Source organism: Podospora pseudopauciseta, chromosome 1 (genome assembly GCF_035222475.1).
Source record: "Podospora pseudopauciseta strain CBS 411.78 chromosome 1, whole genome shotgun sequence".
NCBI classification, from domain to species: Eukaryota; Fungi; Ascomycota; class Sordariomycetes; order Sordariales; family Podosporaceae; genus Podospora; species Podospora pseudopauciseta.
Genome location: NC_085892.1, coordinates 4,139,577 through 4,165,018, shown reverse-complemented (window position 1 = coordinate 4,165,018; position 25,442 = coordinate 4,139,577). Strand labels below are relative to the sequence as shown.

General features: G+C 53.1%; 8 protein-coding genes across 8 annotated transcripts; 5 read left to right on the top strand and 3 right to left on the bottom strand.

Moving 5' to 3' along the window:
- Window positions 1-124: 124 nt before the first annotated feature.
- QC763_111790 (uncharacterized protein) lies at window positions 125-3,672 on the bottom strand. Its single transcript, XM_062907764.1, has 3 exons — window positions 2,240-3,672; window positions 566-2,187; window positions 125-501 (listed from the first exon to the last, which is right to left on the bottom strand). Exons 1-3 carry the CDS (start codon window positions 2,461-2,463, stop codon window positions 233-235), a joined length of 2,115 nt encoding a protein of 704 aa, XP_062770734.1. The 5' UTR covers window positions 2,464-3,672; the 3' UTR covers window positions 125-232.
- QC763_111780 (uncharacterized protein) lies at window positions 3,279-6,370 on the top strand. Its single transcript, XM_062907763.1, has 3 exons — window positions 3,279-4,643; window positions 4,709-5,006; window positions 5,065-6,370. Exons 1-3 carry the CDS (start codon window positions 3,954-3,956, stop codon window positions 5,946-5,948), a joined length of 1,872 nt encoding a protein of 623 aa, XP_062770733.1. The 5' UTR covers window positions 3,279-3,953; the 3' UTR covers window positions 5,949-6,370.
- Window positions 6,371-6,582: 212 nt separating this feature from the next.
- On the bottom strand, window positions 6,583-7,695 carry QC763_111770 (uncharacterized protein; the record flags this gene model as incomplete). Its single annotated transcript, XM_062907762.1, has 1 exon — window positions 6,583-7,695. The coding sequence occupies one exon, from the start codon at window positions 7,693-7,695 to the stop codon at window positions 6,583-6,585; it is 1,113 nt and encodes a 370-aa protein (XP_062770732.1).
- Window positions 7,696-8,390: 695 nt separating this feature from the next.
- QC763_111760 (uncharacterized protein) lies at window positions 8,391-9,932 on the top strand (the record flags this gene model as incomplete). Its single annotated transcript, XM_062907761.1, has 1 exon — window positions 8,391-9,932. The coding sequence occupies one exon, from the start codon at window positions 8,391-8,393 to the stop codon at window positions 9,930-9,932; it is 1,542 nt and encodes a 513-aa protein (XP_062770731.1).
- A 1,602-nt stretch (window positions 9,933-11,534) lies between these two features.
- Window positions 11,535-15,014, top strand: GND1 (phosphogluconate dehydrogenase (decarboxylating) gnd1; the record flags this gene model as incomplete). The annotated part of the gene is made up of 4 exons (XM_062907760.1): window positions 11,535-13,072; window positions 13,293-13,427; window positions 13,505-14,060; window positions 14,139-15,014. Exons 1-4 carry the CDS (start codon window positions 13,059-13,061, stop codon window positions 15,012-15,014), a joined length of 1,581 nt encoding a protein of 526 aa, XP_062770730.1. The 5' UTR covers window positions 11,535-13,058.
- Window positions 15,015-15,601: 587 nt separating this feature from the next.
- Window positions 15,602-17,878, top strand: QC763_111740 (uncharacterized protein; the record flags this gene model as incomplete). The annotated part of the gene is made up of 3 exons (XM_062907759.1): window positions 15,602-15,637; window positions 15,713-15,979; window positions 16,052-17,878. The coding sequence occupies 3 exons, from the start codon at window positions 15,602-15,604 to the stop codon at window positions 17,876-17,878; spliced, it is 2,130 nt and encodes a 709-aa protein (XP_062770729.1).
- Window positions 17,879-18,470: 592 nt separating this feature from the next.
- RPS11B (40S ribosomal protein S11-B) lies at window positions 18,471-19,953 on the bottom strand. The gene is made up of 4 exons (XM_062907758.1): window positions 19,730-19,953; window positions 19,493-19,615; window positions 19,060-19,298; window positions 18,471-18,993 (listed from the first exon to the last, which is right to left on the bottom strand). The coding sequence occupies exons 1-4, from the start codon at window positions 19,782-19,784 to the stop codon at window positions 18,925-18,927; spliced, it is 486 nt and encodes a 161-aa protein (XP_062770728.1). The 5' UTR covers window positions 19,785-19,953; the 3' UTR covers window positions 18,471-18,924.
- A 119-nt stretch (window positions 19,954-20,072) lies between these two features.
- Window positions 20,073-24,865, top strand: QC763_111710 (uncharacterized protein; the record flags this gene model as incomplete). Its single annotated transcript, XM_062907757.1, has 3 exons — window positions 20,073-20,458; window positions 20,507-24,104; window positions 24,156-24,865. Exons 1-3 carry the CDS (start codon window positions 20,255-20,257, stop codon window positions 24,863-24,865), a joined length of 4,512 nt encoding a protein of 1,503 aa, XP_062770727.1. The 5' UTR covers window positions 20,073-20,254.
- Between the last annotated feature and the right edge of the window lie 577 nt (window positions 24,866-25,442).

Here is a 25,442-nt window from a genome sequence, read left to right as displayed (position 1 = left end):
CCTCGAAGGATAATTGTGAAGCTTTCTAAGATAGTTGATAGGTCTTTACAGATAGTTAAAAGGCCTATTTGTCCACCTTTCAGGCGTGGTTCACCATATAATATAGGCTAATGTCACTTTCGCTTTTTGTGGGGAGGGTGAATGGCTACCAATCGAGGTATGCAGACGGAAACATATAAACTAAGAACTTTACATATCATCATTTCCTCATAAGTATCTACTACCTCACCGTTCAGCGCTTAAACTCCGACACCCTATCCAAATTAAACGCCGCACTGATCAGCGCCAGATGGGAGAACGCCTGCGGTGTGTTCCCCAACTGCTCACCACTCCTGCTGATTTCTTCACTGAACATCATCAGATGGTTCGAGAAGCTGAGCATGTTCTCAAACAGGTTGATCGCCCTGACCAGATACTTTGGCTCATACACCGACGCTCGCGTCATGGCTTCCACCAGCCAGAACGTGCACATGCTAAACGCGCCTTCTCTCCCTCCCACGCCTATTTCAGCAGTTGTGTCAGCTTGTGGTCTGTTTGTCAAGAAATCAGCAAAGGGGGAGCTTACCATCCTCGGATAATTCCGTATCATACCTATACACCAACCCAGTACTCGTCAACCCCCCCTTCTCCGGCGGCAACATAATCCTGTCCAAAGTATCCAAAAACCTCGGATCATTCGGCGCAATAAAAAACACCAACGGGGCGATAAGTATACTACTATCCAGCATGGTGTTGTTCTCATAACTCTGGACGAAACACTTCATCTCCTTGTTGTAGCCCCGTTCCATGATTTCCTCATAGAGTTTATCCTTTGCCTCCAGCCACTTCCACCTATTAGGACAAGGGAAATTCCTCTTCTCGGCAAGCCGCAGACCCCGGTCAAAGGCGACCCAGAGCATGATTTTGGAGTAAGTGAAGTTTTGCTTGTTGTTGCGGACCTCCCAGATGGACATGTCTGGCTGGTCGAGGATCGTCAGGACGTAATCCAAGAGCTGACGGACCGTCACCCAGGCGTCGTAGTGGATGGGTTTGCCGTATTTGTTGTAGAGGTAGATGGCGTCCATCAGTTCGCCATAAATGTCGAATTGTTGATGAAACGCCGCGCCGTTGCCGACGCGCACCGGTTTGGAGCCTTTGTACCCGTCTAGATGGGAAAGTTCCCGCTCGGGGATGTCAGTCTCGCCTCGGATGGTGAACATGATGGGAAGTCCACCGTCGGAGACGCGGGATTGGAGGAAGCGCTCGTTGATAAAGTCCATGTAGGCGTCTGCTTCTTCTGTGAAGCCGAGGCGGAGGAGGATGTAGATTGTGAAGGATGCGTCCCTGACCCAGCAGAACCTGTAGTCCCAGTTACGGACGCCGCCGATGTCTTCGGGGATAGAGAAGGTGGGGGCGGCGATGATGGCGCCGGTGGGTTCGTAGGTCATGAGCTTCAGGATCATGAGGGAGCGGGAGACGACTTCGCGCCAGCGGCCTTTGTATTTGGATTGGGAGATCCAGTTGTACCAATAGGATTGTGTGTCGTGTTGCTGGGTGTCGAGGACGGCGGGGGAGATGACCTCTGTTACGTGGTTGGGGAGGTCGTTCCTTAAAACGAAGGAGACGGCCTGGCCTGGGTGGACGTGGATGCTGGCTACCACGCCTTCGCTGAGCATGCCTTCTTTCATGACTTTTTTGAACTTGACGCTGGGGTACTTGTCGTCGTTGTCTTCACCCCGGTCGATGGTGACGTCGAGTTGGAGCTTGACGTTTTTGCTGTGGAAGGTGACGGTTTTGCTTGTTGAACCGTGGGCGACGTTGGTTTCTTGGACGATGGTGGTCTCGTGTGGTTCGGTGGCGTACTCAAAGGCCGGGAAGAGCTCGACGTCGAGCTCGAGGTGGCCGCGGATACACTCTACACGTCGGACGAGCCATTTCTTGAGCTCTTCTTGAACGCTGGTCATCTCTCGATAGGCCGATTGTTTGGGCCCCTTGAAGATGACCTTTGAGCTCTTGGGTCGAGGGAAGAAGTCCACCAGGTCCACGACACCATCTTCGTGAATGTATCTGGTCTGGAGGATGTTGGAAGAAGGCAAGTACTGCTGTTTGGTGGTGCAATTGAGATGGGAAGCTGGATGGATGCTGAAATAACCCCCCTTATCCTTATCCAAGAGGCGGCAGAAGACAGAAGGAGAGTCAAACTCGGGCCTGTATATATCAATTAGCCAGATGTTCTGATCTCGAATTCAGACAAACTCACCAACACATGTAATCAACACTGCCATCCATGCCCACGAGGGCACATGTCCTCATGTTTCCAATCAAGCCATAATTCTCAATCGGCAGATACCCCGCACCCTGTTGTCTCATCTGGCTACCAGCACCCTGGGTCGAACACGATGCCGCCATTTTGAACGGCGGTATCGTTGACAAAGCGTCGGTATTGGCGGGGTCTGGCTGATAGTACTTGAAGCCAGCCGGCATGCGTGATGAATAAGAAACCAAAAAGCTAAAGTACCTTTGATCAGATATGTAGCTAGCTCTTGGAGGGGAAACAAACAATGACGACAACAAATACTTTGGCCGATCAGTTTCTAGATCAGGATGGAAAGCTGCCCCACGATCAAATCAAGATCTAATTCTTACACCCAAAATATTGCGACCTTCAACACCACCTCAAATATATATAGGTTTTTAGATTCGTTACATGATCATGAATAAGGCTTACAGCTCTGGAAACACTCGTTCCTCTTTATCGTGTTGGCCGTTTTGCAGCAGATGCGGGTGTTTCGGGTGGCATACTGAGTCAGCACCCATTGCCTCCCTCCAATGGCGATAGTTTTGAGCTTGCTGTGAGGCCGAATAAAGACCCCGAAGCGCATAGGTAAAGTACTCTCACCTGCCTAGTTCCGTCAGATTGCTCAAGCTGAGAGAAGCTACCATGGGTGGGCTTTTGGAGGTTGGGGCTTCGATGATATGGGCAGAACAGAAGCGAAGGGGTCCGTGAAGATATTCTGATACATCTCTGGTCACCATCAGCTGCCCAAGGTTGAGAAGACAGGCTCTTGTACAATCATCTGTACATGCATGTGGATGGTGGGGTTATTTCCGGGCTAAGCATCATGCTGGCTTTGTCTCGTGACCACCATCCAGAGATGGAAAGCCGTACAGATTCCAGAGTTCAGACGAAGTAGTACATGTGAAATGCTCCATGGCAACACAGCAACGAACGGTGCAGGATAAAGGGGTCGCCTGGCCGTGATGGTAAGCTGCACGAGGCTATTAGTAACCATTACATACGTGATCCAAGCAGTAGGTGGACTGGAAGCTTGGCTCTTGTCAACATCCCATCTCCCTACGGCCTGTTCTCAGGATCTTGTTAGTCAACCGAGATGGTTGAGGGAGTGATGATATTTGCCGTAGAGGTAGTTCAGGGTTCAGTCGTCGTTCTGAGTAGGTGTTACTCTCTGTCTCTGGGGTTGTTGTACATCTTCGGCTATGTGTTCCGGTCACCACGTTTTGGTCTCGGTCCGTTCCACTCTTGTAATTCTCCTGGCGGACAAGAATGAAGACCAGATAACGTCATTGGAAGACAGAGAGAGACATCATCAAACATCAAATGGAAAGCAAAGATAACAGGCGATCACGGATGGGTTAACAGTGGAAGACAGTTGAATGCCAGGTAGCGGGCAGGCAAAATGCTCCGGCGCGTTCCAAGTAGGCTTGGCAAAGGCAGCCAACCACTGGCGACCTCGCCCAAAGCCGGCGGTCCCCCTGTTTCCTGCTGCTGCTGGACCATCGCTGGGACCAATCCGGCCACGTCTCGGGGCCCCAACCGCTCCACCGCTCATCTTTGCTGCCATGGCTGATGATGCTAGGGACCACCGGGCCCAGAGCTTAGCGAACACCAATGCGCTGGAATTGATTGAATTGAACCCCATGATGAGTCCTGTGAGGGCTCCGACGTTTGAACAATGTCTCTCCCTTCCCTATTCCCATCAACTGAACCTGCCCATCCTCCGTCCCATCTCCCCGTCCCCGAACCGCCCTCTGACGCCGACACCGACACCGACACCGACACCGACGTCTCTGTCCCGAGACATCTCGATCAGCAGAAGCCAACGCCTCCCGGGCACGCGACACCGCTATCCGCTACACCACTGGTAGCAGCTGTTGTACCAGTCCCCGGCCCTTGGACATCCTCCACGCACCCACATCCCGCAACGGGATCCAGATTGGCTGGTGACGACATCGAGATGGATTCTCTAGCACCCTCAGGGCACCGTCGCCGACGAAGCAGCTTGATCAATCCCGCCAATGTCGCTAACAATCGTCACCGGTCGCCACACGCGCGGGGCCATGGCATTGACGAGCCAAAAATATCAGAGGAGGGCAGTCTGGGAGAACCTCTACGGCTGGACGAGTTGGACGTGGAATTGTCGGACGAGGACCTTCATGACGACGAGGAGACTGGTTTGACGGCAAAGGAGCGGACGAGAAAAAAGAAAAAGAGAACTCGCAACCAATTACTCGACCAGAGAATAGTGCGAGAGAAGGTGTCGCCAGAAGAACAAAAAGAGGCGGACCGCTTTGTGATGAAGGAGTTGTTAATCAACGCTGGGCTCATTGGGTTATGGTACTTTTTTTCCCTGTTGATATCACTTGTAAGTCATCACCCCCAAAAAATCCTTGGCCTCTCTCTGCCATGAGATACTGACGTATCTTATAGTACAACAAATGGATGTTCTCTCCCGACAAGCTCGGCTTCCCATTTCCTATGTTTACAACAGCCATGCACATGCTCGTGCAATTTTCCCTAGCCTCCCTCGTCCTATATCTCTTCCCATCCTTCCGGCCCACCAACGGCCATGTTCCAAATCCAGGCGAGCTGGACTCGCCAGAATCCAAGAAACCCCTAATGTCACCATTATTCTACCTCACCCGCATCGGCCCCTGCGGTCTAGCAACAGGTCTCGACATAGGATTAGGGAACACCTCGTTGCAATTCATCACCCTCACCTTCTACAGTAAGCCCCCTGCCTTTCTCTCCAACTCCCCCAGTCACCCCACTCACCGTGTCTTTAGCAATGTGTAAATCCTCCTCCCTAGCCTTCGTCCTCCTCTTCGCCTTCCTCTTCCGCCTCGAATCCCCCACCTGGCGCCTAACAGCCATCATCGCCACCATGACCCTCGGCGTAGTAATGATGGTAGCGGGCGAAGTCTCCTTCAACCTCCCCGGCTTCCTCCTCGTCATCTCGGCCGCCTTCTTCAGCGGCTTCCGTTGGGCCCTAACCCAAATCCTCCTCCTCCGCAACCCCGCCACCTCCAACCCCTTCAGCTCCATCTTCTTCCTCGCTCCAGTAATGTTCGTCTCCCTGTTGACCATCGCCTTCCCCGTCGAGGGTGTCTCCGGCCTCATCAAAGGCCTCTCCGCCATAGCAGAAGAACGCGGCACCCTCATGGCGCCATTGATCCTCCTATTCCCCGGCATGATCGCCTTTTTCATGACAGCCGCCGAGTTTGCCCTCCTCCAACGCACCAGCGTCGTCACCTTGTCCATCGCGGGGATATTCAAAGAGGCAGTCACCATCTCGGCGGCTGCGATTGTTTTTGGCGATCGCATGACATTTGTCAACATCATCGGCCTGACTGTAACCCTCGTCGCAATAGGAGCGTACAATTACATTAAAATCTCCAAGATGAGACGGGAAGCGCAGGAAGGTGTGCATAAGGGGCAGGAGCATCTGTTGGAAGAGCACACCACTGATGGTCCCTCGAGCGGCAGCGACGAGGAGGAGGATGATGATGATGATCTCCTTCGCAGGGGTGAAGCCGCGGGTTTGTTGCGGAGGGAAAGTCTTGACGATCACGACGACGGGGTGTTGTTTACCGCGGACGGCGCAGAGGTCGTTAGTAGGCCCGTGTCGAAATCCCCGGATAAGCATTTGCAGGATAGGAGGGAGGATTAAACCGCTGTAACACTGTATTTGATTTTCTTATGTTTCTTTTCAGTTATTTGTATATCTATGATACCCCCGGAACAACAAGAAGGAAACCAGACAACATTTAAAGTTAAGCTTACTTCGTCAACATCTATACCTACCAAACGGGACGGGAGCGGGAAAGAGTTGGAGTCGAGCACAGAAAACAAAACAGCATGGAAAAGTACAGGCGAACACATACGGAGTGGTGGGGAAGGGGGGTTCGGGAGACGGCGGTGCTATCTTGGAAAACTTTCTTTGGGCATTCAAATCCGTCTTTCTGTCTGTATACGGACAGACAGATAGGCGGGCAAGGCGTACATTATCATTACCAGACAACACACATCATACATAGCATAGCAGCATAGGAGGCGTAAAATGGCAGAATACAATACATAAATTCTTCGTCAAGATGATACATCAGTGAATTTTTACTTGTTATGATAGCAAAACCAACCTAGGCACCCATGGAAACCCACATCTATCTACCAAATGAGAATCTATACACAGCGGCTAATTGCATCTCATAGCAATACACTTGTAGCATCCAATATCCAAGCACACTTCTGAACGACCAAATGATAGGCTCAAACAATGCTGAAAACAATGCCAATACTTCCACTCAACCAAGCAACTTTAAACCTCCCTTCGTCTTCTGCCCCGGCTTCACAATCCCACCCCCAGCCACAGGGCCAAGATGCGGCTCGTAAGCCCCAGCGCCCTTCTCCTGCCCTCCCATCCCATTCCCAGCCTTATTTCCCCCATTACCCCTCTTATGCTGATGCTTCCCCTTCCTATCATCCTTGACAGCCTGCGGCTTGATCTCTGTCTTCGCTTTGCGCACAACCACAGGATGACTCTGGATATACTTGCCGTTCATCTCCTTGGCTGCCTGGAAGAAGTCGTCTGCGTCGCTAAAACTCACAAAGCCAAAACCCTTGCTCTTCGTCGTTCGCTTATCACGGACAACCTTGGCTTTTTGTACGCTCTTCCACCGGGAAAACGCTTTCAGTAAAGAGTCATCTGTAGTTTCACCAGCCAGATTACCGACAAAAAGACGTAGATGGGTAGGGTCCCATTCGAGAAGAGTGTCGTCTTGCCATTTTTTGCCGCCGCCTTCTCGGTATACCGTTTTCTTTTTGTCGGTCCCGTCCTCACCGACGTTGGGGTCGGTTGTATCGGCTGTTGCTTGTCCATTTGTGCCCTTGTCAGCAGTCTTGTTTGCCGGGTCTGATGGATCTTTTGGCATGTAGGCGCTTTGCCATTGCGCTATCTGAGCCGCCATTTCTGGATCATAGTCACCCGCGGGGCCGGCAGAGGCTGCTACAGGGGCGGCGAAGGGGTTCCGAATTTGGGGAGGTGTGGCATAGCTGTTGGTAGCGGGGGCGCCATAGTAGCTCGAGGCTGCTTGTGCGACTGGCGCTTGCGGGTAGCTTTGTTGTTGATAGTTGTATGTTCCTGGTTGACCATATCCAGCTCCTACGGAGGGAGTTGATGGGTTGCCCACGTAGGGCGCTGCTGAAGGGGGCGCGCCATAGCCGGGTACGGCAGCGGCGCCGTAGCCTGGGTATGAGGGCGGCGCTGAGTAACCGGGGACTGAGGGAGCGGGCGGATGTGTCGGGGCGGCCGAGAAGGCAGGCTTGAAGCCACCGGGGAGCTTGGTAGTCGGAGGGCGCGGGGGCAGCGAAGGGTGCGACGCCGACTTTGGGAGACCTGGAGGACCCGAGTACGACATGATGAATTTCTTGTTCCAAGTGTTGCGCCGACAACGGAATTGAGAGCAAGACCGTTGCGTATGTATGGTACGTACCTGTGAGCCGACGGCTATTCTCCCGCAACTGTTTTTCAACCGAGTATGTCTGGCTCACAAAAGAGATGCGATGGTGTCTTGGTGGAATTGGGTGGAGGAAGAGAGACGTGACGTGCCAAAAACGCTGCCGCTTCCAAGACCATTGGCCCACTTCGAATGTCAACGTTAGTTGTGGCTGATGTCACTGTAGGTGGCTGGTGCAGCGATTGGTCCATCCTCTGATAAGGCTTATCGAGCGGCAGAGTGAATGCCAGTGGCCCGAGCTCTAGAATCTCAACATCCACTTTAGAGCTCTCCCAAGGCACCTTGCTGGCCACCTCCCGCCTGTCAAAGGAGCAGCAATTCGACGCGGGGCAGGTTGAATTTTCTTCTCTCCGTTCCATCACCTTTTCCCACGTTCATGGCGACACGGCGACCACGGTTTCTTTGACTGCGCTTCCAATCCTCAGCTCAAGAACTCGTTCAAACTCCCGCCCGCCGCTACACCGAGCCACGAACTCATCCTACAACATCTTACCCCGAGTCGCGACTTTTCCTCTAAACCGCAAACCTCCAGAATCGAATCGCTCGTGCGAGACCAGTCCTAACTGCGATACGAAAAACCCATCCCAATCGCCATTATGGAACAACCACCTCCCCCACCCGTTCCCGGGCGACTCACCTTGAAAACCACAAGCTCAGCCCTTGGCGCGACAAGTCCTCCACCTGGTCTCGCCGGATTCAGCGCAATGTCTCCCGGTGCTCAAACGCCATCAGGCGCGCCAAAAATCAAATTGGTGCGAAAATCGCTCCCACCCACCCCCGCCGAGCCGAATCCTCCCTCTGGCTATTTCCCAGCAGCGAGTTTGACAGCAGAGGAGGTCGCCGTCGCTCCGCCCGCCCCAAAAGTCACAACTACCAAGGCTGGGAGAAGACCAAAGCCCACACTCAAGAAGAGGGCTCATCAGAGTGATGACGATGAGGACATGCCATTAGCCAATGGATCCGGACCACTAGCCAAGAAGACGAAGATTACGCTTAAACCAACAACTCCCGGCGGCACCATCTCGACTAAACCAACGCTCAAACTGAAGCCAGTAGGCAAGATTCCTCACCGGCCTCTTGGCGAAGGCTACGACTCGGAGGCGGAAGATCGCGAGATTGATCCGGTTATCGAGGAACAATTTGTCATGCGCTTTATGGACAACGAAGACTGCGATTATATACGACAGTGCATCACAGAAAAGAAAATCGGCAATGGTGCCGAGGTCAACTTTAAGTTTCTGGACGACGAAGGTCGACGTGCTGTGTGGATTGTTCGCGGGAAGTACTATGCGGCGATTCTCCTCGATCTCCCTACCATCACTGAGGGTATGAAGACGTGGGATAAAAAGGCCATGGTCAAGTCCGCGGATATTTGTCAGATGATGTTGGTCTTTGCTGAAGTCAAGAACGAGGAGGAGGCCAAGACTGCGCCGCTGCCAAAGGCTGTTGAGCACGGTCATCGCTGGCCACACGGTATAACGCCCCCAATGCACGATGCCAGAAACCGTCGTTTCCGCAAGCGATTGTCGAAGCTCGAGATCCAGAACAAGGAGGCCGAGGTGGAAAGGTTATTGGCGGCTGATCGGGAGGCTGTCAGCACCAGGACGGAGGTTCTAGACAGTAGAATTGTCGAGGAGTCGGAGTCTGAAGATTATGAGGAGGATGCTGAGGGTGAAGAGGATGATGAGCAACTCGATAAGGTCGAGGAGGAGCTTGACGAGGCTGCGCTGATGGATGCTTTCATGAATGCGCCAGAGACGCCGATGGAGGGTCTTGATCAGCCTACGCCGGCTGTTGCTCCTGATGCTGTTACGCCACTTACCGCTAATACTGGTACTCCTGTTGCCCAGACTGAGGAGGAGGAAGTTGTGGAGGAGGAAGAGTCAGAAGAAGATGAAGAGGAGTCAGAAGAGGATGGGGATGATGATGATGACGATGGAGATGAAGACGACCATGACGATAAGGCCAGTGTGCGGGCGGAGATTGCTAATCTCAAGAAACAGCTCAAGCAATACGAGGAGAACCTTGCCAAGTCGGTCGGTGCGATTATTCGGAAGCGTATTGAGGCTTCGATCAGGAGTGTCAAGTCGGAGATTGACCTCAAGATGTCTTCTATCGGTGAGGTTGAGGATTATTGAGGCGGTTGGTGATGGGGGCGGGGGTGGTCTTCTCATGGCTTTTTCATGGTGCAATATAAGTACAAGACTTTTCATGACGAGCAGCCCCAGTTGAGAGGGGATGGGCAGCGGCATTTTTAAACTATTGTACATACTTTGTTTTCTCTTCTCTTCTCAAGAGGCATCAAAAGTTCTGGTTGAAGCCCCGGGTGGTTTACGAGACTGGGACGGAGGATAGTTTACAGCATGGGCGTATTTGGAACGGTTATGGGCGTTGTTTCAGGGCACAGGGGTTTCACTGAATTGGTAGACGATGGAGGTGGCTTGATGGGTTGGCATCGAGGGCTCGTGGCGAGCTCTTGTTTGATACAATAATAATGTACAGTAACATATGACAATGGCTTAGATGTCTTGCTGTGATCATGAAGACTTTTCGTTTTGGTGATACAACTATATTTTGAAGGTGCTCATCCCAACTTTTAAGAAGGTTCATCCAAGCTTTAATTTGAGATATCGTTGGTGAACGACGCTGTCGTTCCCAATTTCGGGGGGCTCTTTTGAAGTATTGTGAGCGAGCGCTCCTGTTTTCCCCAGGGTCATCAGATCTTAAGTAGACGCTGCTGTCTGGTCCAGTTTCGTCAGAGATTGGATATGGGGTCGCGGGTGAGTGCTGATACCTTTCCCTAATCCACCAGAGCTTAAATTTTATCACATCCTGGGGAAGATGGCTGCTGCTATAAGTCAAAACCAAGAATGATAACCAGTTTGCATATGCTCTTTTCAGAGTTTGAATATAAATCTTGACAATATCTAAACCTGTCAACTCCCGTTTGAGGTAGGGCTTTGAGGTTGGCTTGGTAACTCAAAGTGTCACATTTGGTTCACAGAGTGAGTAGTAGACAAGGCAAAATGATGAGCTCTTGTTCTCTTTCCGCGGACAAGCACAGTTCATTTTATGGCCGTGCGCTATGTTGATATTCTTGGGATTGGCATACAGTGGAGATATCAACGGAGAGAGGGTTCCATCACGGCGGTTTTGATATCTCCGTGGGGGAATGCATCTCCGGTAAGTATGGTTTGCAAAGTCCCAGAACATCCAAGGAGTCTTGGTGCTATTTATCACCACCATGATTCTATTTTTTGGGAACCTTTAGTACTCATATATTTCAGTCATGTCTTTAGAATATCCGGAGATATGTTGGATGGCAATCGCCAAGGGTTGACTGAGTTGAAGACTGCCGTCACATTGTGGAGTTAAGGCGGCAAGGTGATGGCCATTGCCTCAAAGGGTTGGCTAAGAGATATTCTGTGTCAGTTTCGTAGCAATTGCCATTCTTCATCTGTACTGTGGATAATATTTGAGTTGTGAAGCCCGTTCTGATATCATTGATCTTCTGGGCCAAACAATATAGACGACGTCGGACGTTGGAGCTTAATCATCATCCACAGTCTGTTTAACCAATAAGGGCCCCACGACATAACCCCACCTAACCAAGGGGTCATGGCAGTGGAGGGGTCTTTTCTACCCCTCCTTGTTTTTTTTTTGGCGACAGCTTGGCTTAACAAACCGGCGCGCGAGGAGCAAAAGGCGCGAAAGGGCTGTACTTTTCCTTTGCTTCTACCCTTGCGAACACCGGACCTTTGAACGGACAGTGATCGGAGTTCAGTTTTTTTCTCACTCGAGGGAAATAATTCCCATTGGCTCATGGCAAGAAGAGCCTGAAGTCGAAAAAAGCGGTCCCCTGGTTCTTGAAGTAATGTTGCCCCCAGTGCTTTGCGGGAATTTGGTGAAAGCTGTTGTGTAAGAACATTGCGGACAGCAGTCCATCGTTGGGTGGGGAGTCCACTCGCCTCAGATCTCGAAACCGTGGGGGCGCCAACCGAACACTTCAAGAACCGGACTTGTCAGTGTCACTTTTTATTTGTTAGGCTAGTGTCGCCGGTGGTGAGAAGCTTGCTGTTATAAGGTCTGTGGTTCTCGGTGGATGTAACATCTCCTTGAACTGGTTCGTCTTGAAGATGATCAGCTCCGATGTATCCGCGGAAGAACAGTTGACATTGTGGATGACCGTCCAATCCCAGGTTTTACTCATCATCTGAACTACAGAGAGCAGCATGTCGAACCAGGCTGATAGACAGGAACGTATATGTCCGGCAGCTGGGCGGTAAGCTCCCGTGGGTCATGGCTGACTGACGGAGGTTGCTGTCAATGTGGGCATTGGTGGGATCCGGCGCCGGAACCTTCAAGTTCGTCCAAATGCGCGCGGCGGGTCAATGTCTGCGGTTGTCTGTGCCGTGCTTCCCCCAAGCGGCACCTTGGGGGGCACTGGTGTTTCGAAACCAACAAGCTGATGAATCCGAAGCAGTATGTGTCGGGCTAAGAAAAGGATGTATGTAGGGTCTGCTTTGGCTCGAGGATTCCCAACAAAAACCGGGACCTTGCTCTCAATGAGAAGCTACACAGTCGAGATGCCCCGAGCGACGGTGGGATTTGTCACTCAGTCCAGCCGCCCAGTTGATTCCCACGCGATGGCGGATCGTGGAACAGAAGCCAAGTCCCCACGGTCCCCCAAGCTCCAAGCTCCGGGGCGGCGAAACCGATAGCTTCATCAGACGACTGGGAGGATCTGATAAAAATACAAAGGCACCTCCTGGGTTGTCCCCTCCTTCTGGGGCCAGGCAAGGGAGCACATCCCAGTCATTGGGGGCAACCTGGAAGCTTCCCAGTGTCCAAGGGCTCAGAAGAAGAGGTATGACGGGAGGAGGTGGCACGTTACGGGCATTTTCATTTCAGTTGGGTCGTGAGGCGGTCATGGTCATGGTCGAGGTAACTGCCTGAGTAAGCCCCACGTCAAATTATCCGCTGTTTGGGAGTCTCCCGTCAGGCCAAGCTGCCCGCTGTCCCGCTGTCCTCTGTCCGCTGCACGCACTTGAACAATGACCCTCCCCCTCCGACCTCGAAAGCTCGGGTCCTCTTAAAAGTTTCGTCATTCAGTCCGCCATTTCTCCCCTCCCTCTCTGACTTTCTCCATAACAAATCCCCCTGGCTGAGGATTACTCCCTTCCATCAATTCTGCTCCGGACAGCACCTCTACAACTTCACCTTTTGCATCTTGACCGTTCCCCCTGTCGCAGATTTCCTTCACAATGTCTGGCGCTGTGTAAGTTCTCTTTACCCCACCTCCCCGCTCCGTCACCCAGAAAGCAGGAAGTCGGGGCGTATCTGCGCTGTGCTCGAGTCATCGGCGTGCGAGAGAGAGAGGAGGTATGGCCTCACTCCAGCCAATGCCGGTGCAATGCGCCTGTCGTTTTCTACTACAACAGCTTTGCCGGTGACGGAGTGCTTTGCCTATCTACACCTACTGAGTCCCCCCTCCTCAGCGCCCGCCTGGCGAATATCAACGTCGGCGGCGTTGTGAACGCTGCTGGCTCCCTCCTTAACCTCCAATCCCAAAGAAATGCTAACAGTGATGATGGTGGAAGTGCTGATCTCGGCCTCATCGGCCTGGCCGTCATGTAAGTCTACTACCCAGCTCCGGCGGTTCCCCAGAGCAGCCCCCGGGGGCAGATGTGCTGACTGTGCGTGAAAAAAGGGGCCAGAACTTGATTCTGAACATGGCCGACCATGGCTTCACCGTTTGCGCTTTCAACCGTACCGTTTCCAAGGTCGACCGCTTCCTTGCCAACGAGGCCAAGGGCAAGAGCATTGTCGGCGCTCACTCTACCGAGGAGTTCGTTAAGAAGCTCAAGAGCCCCCGCCGCATCATGCTTCTCGTCCAGGCCGGCAAGGCTGTCGATGACTGGATCGAGACCCTCCTTCCCCTTCTCGAGGCTGGTGACATCATCATCGATGGCGGTAACTCACATTTCCCCGACTCCAACCGGAGAACAAAGTACCTTGCCTCCAAGGGTCTCCGCTTCGTCGGTGCCGGTGTCTCCGGTGGTGAGGAGGGTGCCCGCTACGGCCCCTCCATCATGCCCGGTGGTGATGAGTCAGCCTGGCCCTTCATCAAGGACATCTTCCAGAGCATTGCTGCCAAGAGCGGTGGTGAGGCTTGCTGTGAGTGGGTTGGTGACGAGGGTGCTGGTCACTACGTCAAGATGGTGCACAACGGTATCGAGTACGGTGACATGCAGTTGATCTGTGAGGTATGTTGTTCTGCAAAGCCAAGGCCAAATCCAAAGGCAGGTCAGCTATGAATCAGGGGGCTAACAGTCAGAACAAAGGCGTACGATATCATGAAGCGCGGTCTCGGCATGTCTAGCAAGGAGATTGGTGACACCTTCACCAAGTGGAACAACGGTGTCCTCGACTCTTTCCTGATCGAGATCACCAAGGACATCATGTACTTCAACGATGAGGATGGCAAGCCTCTCGTCGAGAAGATCCTCGACAAGGCCGGCCAGAAGGGTACCGGCAAGTGGACTGCTGTCAACGCCCTGGATTTGGGCATGCCCGTCACCCTCATTGCCGAGTCTGTGCTCGCTCGCTGCCTGTCTGGCATCAAAGAGGAGCGTGTCAAGGCTTCCACCAAGCTCGAGTTTGTTGGCCGTGCCACCACCTTCGAGGGTAACAAGGAGCAGTTCCTCGAGGACCTCGAGCAGGCCCTCTATGCCTCCAAGATCATCTCCTACGCCCAAGGCTTTATGCTCATGCAGGAGGCGGCCAAGGAGTACGGCTGGAAGCTCAACAAGCCCTCCATTGCCCTCATGTGGCGTGGTGGCTGTATTATCCGCTCCGTCTTCCTCAAGGACATCACCGCCGCCTATCGCAACAACCCCGACCTTGAGAACCTCCTCTTTGACGACTTCTTCAACAAGGCCATCCACAAGGCTCAGCCCGGCTGGAGAGACGTCGTCTCCAAGGCCTCGCTCCTTGGTCTCCCCATCCCCTCTTTCTCCACTGCCCTGTCGTGGTTTGATGGCTACAGAACCAAAGACCTGCCCGCCAACCTCCTCCAGGCTCAGCGTGATTACTTCGGTGCCCACACCTTCAGAATCAAGCCCGAGGCTGCCACGGCCAAGTACCCCGAGGGGCAAGATATCCACGTCAACTGGACCGGCAGAGGAGGCAACGTCTCTGCTTCTACTTACCAAGCATAAATATAAAACTGGAGCATGGATTAATGGGAAGGGACATTGGCAACAACAAAAGGCTGATGCGGGCTGCTTATTTAGATGGATAGTTAGCTCGTGAATGTTTCGTATGGAACGGAGCCTGAGATTAGATACCGCAGTTGTCAAGCAATGAATTTTATGATTTTCTGATTCAACAAACTATTTTAGCCTTGAATATGAGAGAGGTATGACGTGTGTGATGAATGTGAAGTATACCTGGTGCTTTGAGTGATGGTAGTCACGTGGATGGACGGCCATTGTCTTGGCAGTGCCTGGCAACGGGTGGGTCGAGCTAGGTGACGCACGGTCCATCACTCTGGCTGGTGGGCCACTGGCAACAGTTCCTGGGCGCGAGTGTAAAGCAGTCAATCAGCCAAAGTCAACCTCCAATCCGCGACAGGAAAAGCGCGGTCGCAAACTCGACCAGAGCTCGTCGCGCAACACCAGATTATCCGCATCGTAACCGAATTCTACCACAGAATAACCCCGGCCATAGGGCCAACTGCATTGGTCGCTTCGACTCCGCTTTGCCTGAATATTCAGCATTTTCAACGACATCATAGCCTTTCACAATGTCCGACCCAAGTCACAATGTCCACCAGGACTTGGTGTGTATTTGCCCGTTCCAATATTCCCGTCGCAAATCTGGTAGAGCCATGTTTGTTAATACTTGCGATTGATAGCTGCCGCATGTCCACCTGATTTCGACATTCCGCTATCCTTTGATGTCCAGGGTCGAACTGAACGATGTGACAAAATGGTTGATGCAGGCTCCCAGCATCGCCCGGGATAAGGCGCCCTTCTACTGGACCTACCTCGATTGCCCCGCGGACAGCACTATCTTTCTCATGTGGCAACCGACTGCCCGCCGCGGAAACGAGTTCTCAAGCGACGGATACTACTGGGCCTCTCCTGAGGTTATGCTCAGCAACCCCCTCAACAATGGTTTGGTACGGATGCCTCTCCCTTGTTCTAGACGAGGAGTTTTGTTATCGGTGCAATATGGCTAACAATGAGTCTAGGTTCTTGAGATTTACTTCCAAAAGTGCGGCTGGCGCGCCGGCGAGCAGATCACCATGCACTCTCGAAGACGGTTTCGCCTCGCTCACGCCCGTGATGCCCAGGTCGCGAACCCCCCCCAAATCGACCCGAATCTTTGGATTGTTCACTACGGCCCGAGCGAGAATCAAGACAGATACCCCACCGGTTCTTTTGGCGTGCCGCCTCAAATACAGTCGATCATGAACAACCGTCAACACCTTTTTCAGCTGGGGCAGATTGTTCGCAAGGAGTTTATGCTGTCTGATCGCGTCAACTGGCCGCAGATTCCCTTCCCTCAGCGCGGACAGTCGATTTATGTGCCGCCAATGCAACAGCAGCCAATGAACACTCGGACGGCATATCTTGGTGGACCGGGCGGGCCTGGCCAGCCCCCGTCTAAGAGACGGGGGCAACAGGCCCAGCCGGGACACCCGATGGGTGCTGGGTATCCGAGTGCTGATGGGGCGCTGGATGATGACGAGGATGTTCATCGGGGTGATATGTTTGATCACTTGAGTCCTCGGGAGATGAGCATGCATCGGTACCAGCAGAATCATGAGTGGATGGAGGAGATTTTGTCGTCGCCATATCGGATTGGGCAGCTGGAGGTTTCTGATCTTGGGCTTGGGAAGAAGGGCGCGCTCGCTTCGCTTACGGAGGGGATTTTTGAGGCGCAGAGTGGGGATGTTTTGGAGCAGTTGCCTAAGAAGCCTTATACCGGGCGTCTTGAGCCAGGGTTGGCTGACAAGATGCGGGAGAGAGCTCAGGCTAAGATTGCGGAGGTTCAGGCCGAGATTCAGAAATTAAAGGCGCAGCATGAGAAGAGGATGGGAGAGTTTAAGCAGAATACTGCGATTAGGGATGCTGAGGCTGAGCTGAGGGCTGCTACTCAGGGGGTGGGGAGTGAGCCCTGGCGGCTTGAGGGTAGAGTGGAGGGTGAGGAGGAGGAGGAGAGCTACAACAAGAAACCATCCCGGTCGATCGAGGAGATTACGGCCGATGTTGAGAAGCTGCTCGGCACCAAGGCGATCACCGTCCCTGAAGTCAGCAGGGTTCAGGATGGTGGTTATCAGCAGCTTGCTCCTGAGCCGGAGATTATCGCGCCACCACAGGGGCTTGTCCCTGAGGCGGTTGGGCTTTCTCGCGACCCGTCACACAATGGCTCTCAGGCTAGCGGGGTTTTGATTGGGGATAGTGATATCGACATGGGTGGCACGGCGGCTGGTTTGCTGGATCAGATGCACTCTGGGTTTTCGAGCACGTCTACTCCTATGAACAGTTTTCCTACTCCCCAACCGGGGGGGTTGTCGGGTACGGGGTCTGATGTTGGCACACCTGCCAACAATAACAATGTTGGCCACCCATCTGCCCACCCTAATACTGTTACTTCACAGCCTGCGGGGGGGGATACAAAGATGGAGGATGCTGGTAAACTGCAACAACCACAACTCCCGACGACCACGACCACGGCACCGGATCAGGGGACGGGAAGTGGGGAGTGGGTTGTTGTTCCTCCTGGGGGAGGTGCTCCTTCTACCACGACGACGGGAGGGGGGATCATCCCGCCTAGCAAACCGCCTTCTGCTGCGCCGACGCCGGGGATGGGTGTGGTAGGAGGATCGGGGTTTGGGGCCAGTCCGGACGGGAACGACTTTAGTTCGATGGGAGATTTGGATACGGCGGGGGATGCGCTGGCTAGTTATGAGAGTGGGAGCGTGGGGGTTGGAGGGGGGGAGGAGGGGGATGATTTGGTGATGGATGATGACATTGGGGGAGGGGCTTTTGGGGAGGCGTTTCAGGAGGGGTGAGCAGGGTCTTGATGGGGGGGTTGGAATAAAGTTTTGTTAGGATGTGTGTACTTGGTGTTTTTGTATTGGGATGGGAATTACTACCTAGCGAAATTGAGAAATCTGGCTCTTAAAAAGGAGGAGGGGTTTTTTCCATTGAGGAGGGTTAGGCGTAGGTGGGTAGCTTTTTTTCTGTAGGGTTTTGTAAGAGGGTGATGATAATTGATATCACTTTGAGCAAAAAGATATTTTGGGGTTGACGTGACTGACAGGCTCGACGATTTATGTGCCAAGTGGTGTTAAAGCTGTTGGTGTTTATGTATTCGGAACAGGTCAGACATATCATATCAAGTATTGATTTCTGCTGCTCAGGACCCTCCATCCAACGAGTTTTCATATCCCCTCGAGGCTTCCTTGGATACTATTTAACAGTGCCGGTTTCTAACAAAGGGTTAGTATCAATGTATACCATCCTTCTACATAAGAGAGTACACTTTAGCAGACGGGCACCATCCAAGAAATTAGTAGCAGGGATCCATTCTACTGTTCCAATTCGACCGGCCGGTCAGCTATCAAGCACCTTGACGACTGGGTGTGGCTGAAATCTTGATCGTTCACGCACTTTCCTCTGGCTTTCACGAGCACGATGATAGTTCCAGGACACGGCTACTTTCATGACATCAATTCAGGCGGATCACTAGCTATGCGCGGACTCACTCCCCCAGGAGAGCACTCGGTTTCCCCCCGGCTCCAGCCAGGCCAGTCCAAGTCGTTTAAATCCGCAAACCAAGAGGGTCGGTCATCTTCCGATTTTTTTGGGTATCATAGCCAGACTTGTGCTGTTGTCAAGTTTATTGGCGGATTTCAATTCAGTTTTTCAGAACTGTTCCTATGACTTCCACAATCACATGTAGAAATCGGGCATAATGTGCGCGCCTCCCGGAAAGAGAATAAGTTCATCGCTTGTTCATATTTTCCTGCCGGCCGTCCCAAATTGTCTCGAAAAAGCCCAAGCCCTCAAAGCAAACCACGCCAGATATGCCTAATGGAATTCGAAACCCAACCGTTTAGAACTTCTGGAAAGACTTGACGGTCTTGCCGGTGCGGGGAAGGACGCGGAGAACGTTGAACCGAACCTAGAATCCCAAATCTGTTAGTCACCGTGTAATCGTTCGGATCTATGTCGGGTGTTCGCAACGTACAGTCTTGGAGAGAGGTCTGCACTGGCCAACGGTAACCTGGTCGCCCTCCTCAACACGGAAAGCGGGAGAGACGTGGGCGGCGAGGTTCTTGTGGCGCTTCTCGTAACGGGAGTACTTGGGGATGTAGTGGAGGTACTCGCGACGGATGATGATGGTGCGGTGCATCTTGGTGGAGACGACGGTGCCGGTCAAGATACGGCCACGGATGGAAACCTGGCCGGTGAAGGGGCACTTCTTGTCTGCAGAGAGAAGCCAGTTAATTTCGGTCCCATATTCGCAATATAGCTCTCGCCCCTCCTCTCGCAGTCGCAGCAGGATTCGTCATCGTCGAAGGATTATCGTGTTTCGTTCAGTTGAATAAATCGGTGGTTGATCATGATTTCGAAGAGGAGGAGGAGCGAGCGCGTCTTGTTTGTTCGGTGATATCACGTACCGATGTACTGGCCCTCAATGGCAGCAGTGGGGGTGCGGAAACCCAGACCAACGTCCTTGTACCATCTGCGGCCGCCCTTGCCAGGTCTGGTGGTCTTGACCTTGGTCTTGGAGTTGAGGAAGACTTTTGGAGAACATCACGGGTCAGCTTCATCGCTTCCTTATCGCCCACTTTCCAATTCGACCGTGTTCTTTTCGACTTTGGTTGCAGGCTTATTTTCGCAGAAGAGAAACTCACTATGCGGCTGCTTCTGAAAAGCACGCTCGCTCTGGACGGTAAGCTCGGTAGCCATCTTGTTGGTTCTGGCGTGGGCCGAAGATGTGCGTTTGTCGAGGTGGGAGTGGTGGTCGGTCGGAGTTCACAAAACGAGGCCCCAGAATTTTGCTAGTTGGTGATTGATTTTTGGGAGGGCCAAAAAGTGTGATGGGCACCAGCCACACCAGCTGTGCGCCAGATGTGGGTCAAAATGGCAAGGCGCCGCCAGCACTAGCCACACCTTTAGGCAGAGTGGGGCTCGACGGTTTAGGTTTATTTACTTGGGCATCAGCCTGGCCAATGCCAGCAGAGGCTAGGGTCAACAGCTCCAGAGTGCCCCTCTGCGACGAGATGTCACCCGTGTGACGCGGTTTCCAGAATTCAACCCAGAAGCCCATCTGTCGCGTCCCACTCCACCACCAGCTATTCACACATGAACATCACCTGAAGTTTTGTCGCAGGCACCATAACAATCTCGGTCAACCTGCGATATACCAATTCGTAGCCATGTCGTCGCAAGGCGATGCCACATTGCCGGCAACGCGCCGGTCGCGTAAGTCGATTGGCGTCGGACCTTCAAGAGGCGACAGAGAGAATGCAACACTTGACGTTGGCAGCGCTATTGGGGCCACTCGCAAAAAGTCTAGGAGCAAGAGTTTGGGCCCGGGTAGTCTCGACATCTTGAAGAACGGGAATGGGAACCGCAGAGCAGTATGTATTGTAATGGTAGACATCCGAGCTTGACTGACTTGTTTTTAGTCCCTTGCCATACCATCTGGACCACCACCAAGATCAATTCTGAAACCCACGATCCCCGTCCTTCCAGAAATTCCAACCTTCAAACCAAGAGAAGCTCCCCTGAGCAACGAAAGTGCCGGAACAAAGGTAGCGCTGCGAACTGAGGAGGAACAACAAGCTGCAGCCCGGGAAAGGGAGGAAAGAGAACGGGCCGAGATTGAGAAGGAGATCAAAGATAGGAGAGAGGCGCGCAGAAAGTCACTGGCCAACCGTCGGGTATCCTTTGCTGCTGAGGCGACACTACACACCTTCCAAGTAGTGGACGAGAACCAGGATGCAACAGCCGCTACAGCGGCATCGCACCATCACCAAGAGCCCGATTCAGACCCTCCATCAACACCCCCAGACCACATCGACGACCATGATGCCGAGTCTCCAGCCGATCAACGAGCACTGCACCAACGAAACCAACAACGGAGTTCGGGCGTGGGGTCACTCTACGGGGACGACGATACCATCGCTTCCACCGTGTACGATTCCGACATGGAACATGCCGACGATATCGATGAGGTGGAGACGGAGGAAATGTCTGGTTCTAGTGATTCGGACGACGACGGCACCGTTATGACTGTAGAAGCCGAAGAAATGACCTCTGCTTCAGTCGCATCCATGACCTCCGGCGTGTCTGCGTTTGACAGTAACAATTCAACCGACAGCTTGGACGAGAATCTGCGGCTCGCGAAACAGCGCGCTGCTGCTACTCAACGGATTGACGAGGATGAAGAGGTTATTGCTGGGTTTGCCGGTTGGGGGAGGAAGCCACTATCTCAGACGGAGACTACCACGCAGATTATCCGCCAACATATGCCACCACCAACTCCTGACGCTCAACAACAGCGAGATCAAAGGTTCGAGATTGAGATGGACATGGATGACGATATGGGTATGGATATGACCAAAGCCGTGGGTGGTATTCTTCAGTCACAGCCAGGAAGGTCTCAGAGCAACAACCAGGATGAAGATGTGGAAATGGATATGGATGAGGACATGTCGATGGACGTGACTAAGGCTCTCGGTGGGATTCTTGGCAAGGCCCAAGCCCAAAATCGGCGGAAATCAGTCAAACCACTTGCGCTGCAGCAGGATGCCGATGAACTGGGTGATCAAACTATGGAATTTACCACGGCAGTTGGCGGTATCCGACAAGGCAGAATGTCTATCGGTGGCGCAACGGACATTGACGAGCTCGAAGACATGTCCATGGAGTTTACTTCTGCGATTGGTGGGCTTTTATCTAAGGGTGCCCCTAATACAGGCTCTGCTCTAGGCCACCGAAGAACTCTGGCAGCCGAAGATGACGGCATGGATATGGACATGACTGCAGCTGTCGGCGGCATTTTGGCTACTTCACAACCACAGGAAGAGCACGATGTGTTTGAACAGACTGTGGCCATGGACGAGACCATGGCGGTAGGCGGCATCCTGAAGCCTGCCTCACCTGAAGAGGCACGGTCAGCGGCCAAGAGGGTGATGGAACTGGAGGCTGATGAGCCAGATGTTGTGTATCCATCTCTCACGCCGTCAACACAGGAGACAGCATCCCAAGACAATAACGATACTCTTGGGCTTTCTGCATTCCGAGGGAAGGGTCTCCGTCACAGCATGCCTGGCGCCCCTCTTTTCGAGAGCTCTCCTGTGCGAAGTCCCGAGAAAGAGCTGCCTGCGAAGAGCCTGGCCCGTAATAGCTCACCGGTTCGGAGCTCTCCTGTCAGAAGTTCGCCGGTTCGAAACACGAGGAAGTCCCCAGCAAGTGACTTCCCTGAACGAAGGACGCCTTCACCCACGAGGAGCCCTCCGAGGAGAGAGTCTCCTGCACGAAAGACACCTTCTCCTGCGAGGAATACTGTCCCTGCTACCAAGACACCCCCCTCAATGATTGGAAGCAGTTCGCCAGTCCGTGATGCCTCACCACCAAAAACGACACCTCGCTCCGTCGGCAAGGGGAGGCTCTTCCACCAAGACCCGAGCACAGGCATCAGTACCCCCCGTGTGGTCCTCACACCCCAAGGCAGGCGCCTTTCCGGCGTCGGTGCTGACAGACCTGGCTTGGGCTCACCACGCGTGGCCGAGATCTTCGATCGTAGGGACTCCCTCCAAGACTCAGCAGCTGAATTTGTGCCTAGCGAGCCAAGCAGCGCCCGTCGCACCGTGGCTTTTGCCGACCCCCGCGCCATGGAAGCGGAAGTCGACCAGGAACTCAGAGATGAGGCAGAAAAGGAAAATAGCAGGTGGATCCTGGAGCGGGAGGCGGACGGCGACCGTGAGATCACGCTCAATCTTAGAGAGATGATTCAGAACCTGAGTCCGACAAAGAAGAAGAAGAACCCGTTGGCGGGGAGGAAGAGTCTTATGCCAGGGAGCGCGAGGGGACTGCTGGGGAAGAGGCCGGCTGAGTTGGATGTGGATGATGCGGGGGAGGATTCGGAGGTGATTGATGGGGTGAAGAGGTTGAAGGGACATCAGGGGAGCCCGGTGAAGAATGTGAGGTTGGGGTCGCCGCCGACTAAGGCTGAGACTACTACGGGGAGGAAGACGAGGAGTGCTGCCAGAGGGGAGGAGGATACTGCTACGATCACCCCGGCTGTGCCTAGTTCGCCTGTCAGGGTGGCGGGCACGCCGAATCACCAGGGGAGGCTTAGGTCGGTTTTTGATGATCAGGCGACGAATACTTTTAACTTTTATGATCACACTGCCACGGGGGATGTGGATGCGCTTGTGCGGAGGGATGATGATGATGGGGATCGGATACATTTGCAGGATTTTTTGAACCTGACAAGTATCAGGTTTATGGAGTTGACTACCACCAAGAGGAGGCATACTGTTGCGCCGGGGGAGACGAGGTTGAGCTTGACGGCGGACGGGAAGGAGGATTTGTCTTTGGAGAAGTGTGTCGTTGCGGGTGCATGTACGGTGCCTACTTTGGAGCTGTATCAGCACTCGTGTCGGGAGCTGAAGAAATATATCAGTGAAGGGCGGAGGATTGTGAGGGAGATTGAGTCGGAGACTTTTGAGGAGAACCCACCGCTGTTCAGGGAGTACATGACTGCTACTCCTGAGTTCAAAGTGTTGATGGACAATCAGTTCAAGAACGTCAAGACGCATGCTAGGCTGCTGAGCAAGGCGATGTGGTATGAATGGCGGATGAAGCTGCAGGATGGGCTGAAGGAGGGTCTGGTCAAGATTGCGGAGGGGATGGATGATGATGAGAAGCTTTTGGCCAGGCAGCAGGAGTTGCTTTCTTCGGTGCTGCCTGATATGATCAAGCGGGCTGAGGAGCTGGAAAAGGAGCATGAGACCCTTGAGGCTGTGGCTCAAGAAATGGCCGATTGTGACCCTGCTGAGCTGGAGGAGGCCCGTGCTGAGTTGATCTCCCTTGATGAGGGCCTCGAGGAGAAGCAGCGCAAGATTGCCGAGCTGAAAGCCCAGCTTGAGGTCTCCAACTCTGGCATTGAAGCCCTGACAGCACAGAAACAGCAGTGCCTGGGTGATATTAAAGAAGCAGACAAAATCCGGGAGGAATGCCGGGGCTGGTCATCAGAAGAAATCAGCAAACTCAAAGGTATTTCCCCCTTGCCATTGCCTCCAGTCATATCATACTAACAACCTTCAGCACGAACCGACAAAATCGAAAAAACCACCGGCTGGGCCCTCGCCAATATATCCGGCACCAAAATCTCCCTGACGTACAAGCGCCAAATCGAACTCGTCCTCGACATTGCCTCTTTTCCCCAACCCAACCACCGGCCTGGTCCGCAGAGTAATATCGACCTGTGGTATATAGCCGACAAGCGCGAACCCAATACCACCCCCCTCACCCCCGAGCGAGAGTTTTTCTTGCAGTCTATTCGGGATCGCATCCGCTCCCTACCTCAACCCACCACCAACGTCAAGACGATTCTTCAAATTGTAAAAGATGGCTGGGACAAGTCTTGCACAGTGGCGAACTATGTCAGGTTGCTCAACCTGACGTTTCCCACGACGGTCGTGAATGATGATGGGTCGATAGCGGTGGTGAGTTCGTTGGTTTTAGTGCCGTTGCAGACGAGGGTGGAGGCGGTGATCAGACTGAGGGTTGAGGATGGGGGGCAGGGGGGGGAGGGGTTGGAAGTCAAGGTGGTGCCAGGTGCGAGGATGGTGTACGGGGAGCAGTTTAATACTGCCAAGTTGGAGGAGTTTTTGAGGGGGAAGATTGGTGGGTGTGTACAGACTGTGGGAGGAGGGGGGGAGAATAAGGGGTGGGATGTGGGGATGTTGGAGTTGTATAAGAGGTTATTGGCTAGGGGGTCGAGGGCTGCAGCGGCAGTGGCTGGGGAGAAATAAAGATGTTGGGATATCAAGGGTTGGGTTTCATGGGATGGTGGGATTGGATGGGTTGGGCTGGATGGGAAAGGTCTTTATATACCCCTGGGGACTCGTTTTTGCTCTTTGGGTTTTGGGTACTGGTATGATGGGGGATCGCAAAGTTAGATACATACTGAGGGAACACCAAGTGTCTTTTTTCTATATGTTTTCGGTTCGTGTCAGTGATGTATGGGATGAAGACGACCTCCTCCTCTTGGTATACGTTATGGGTATTGTTCAGATCTTGGCTCCCACGCATTCTTGCACACTCTTGTATTTTTTCACTTTGGAGGCAACCAAGACATAAATTGAGACTGTTCATGTTACCTCACATATAGTCACACATCACAATTCGCCATCACATAACATGCAAGCTATTCACAAGGTTGGTGGGCCAAGGTTATTTTTGATGACTACCACTTGACGTTCTTGCCTCCCCGTCCACCATCTTTTTTTGATGCGTGAACTTTCCAAAATATCCTCCCACCAACTCCAAAACTCCAGACCATGCCCTTTCCTATTCCCACAGCAAAACCTCAAAACTCCATTGCTCAAT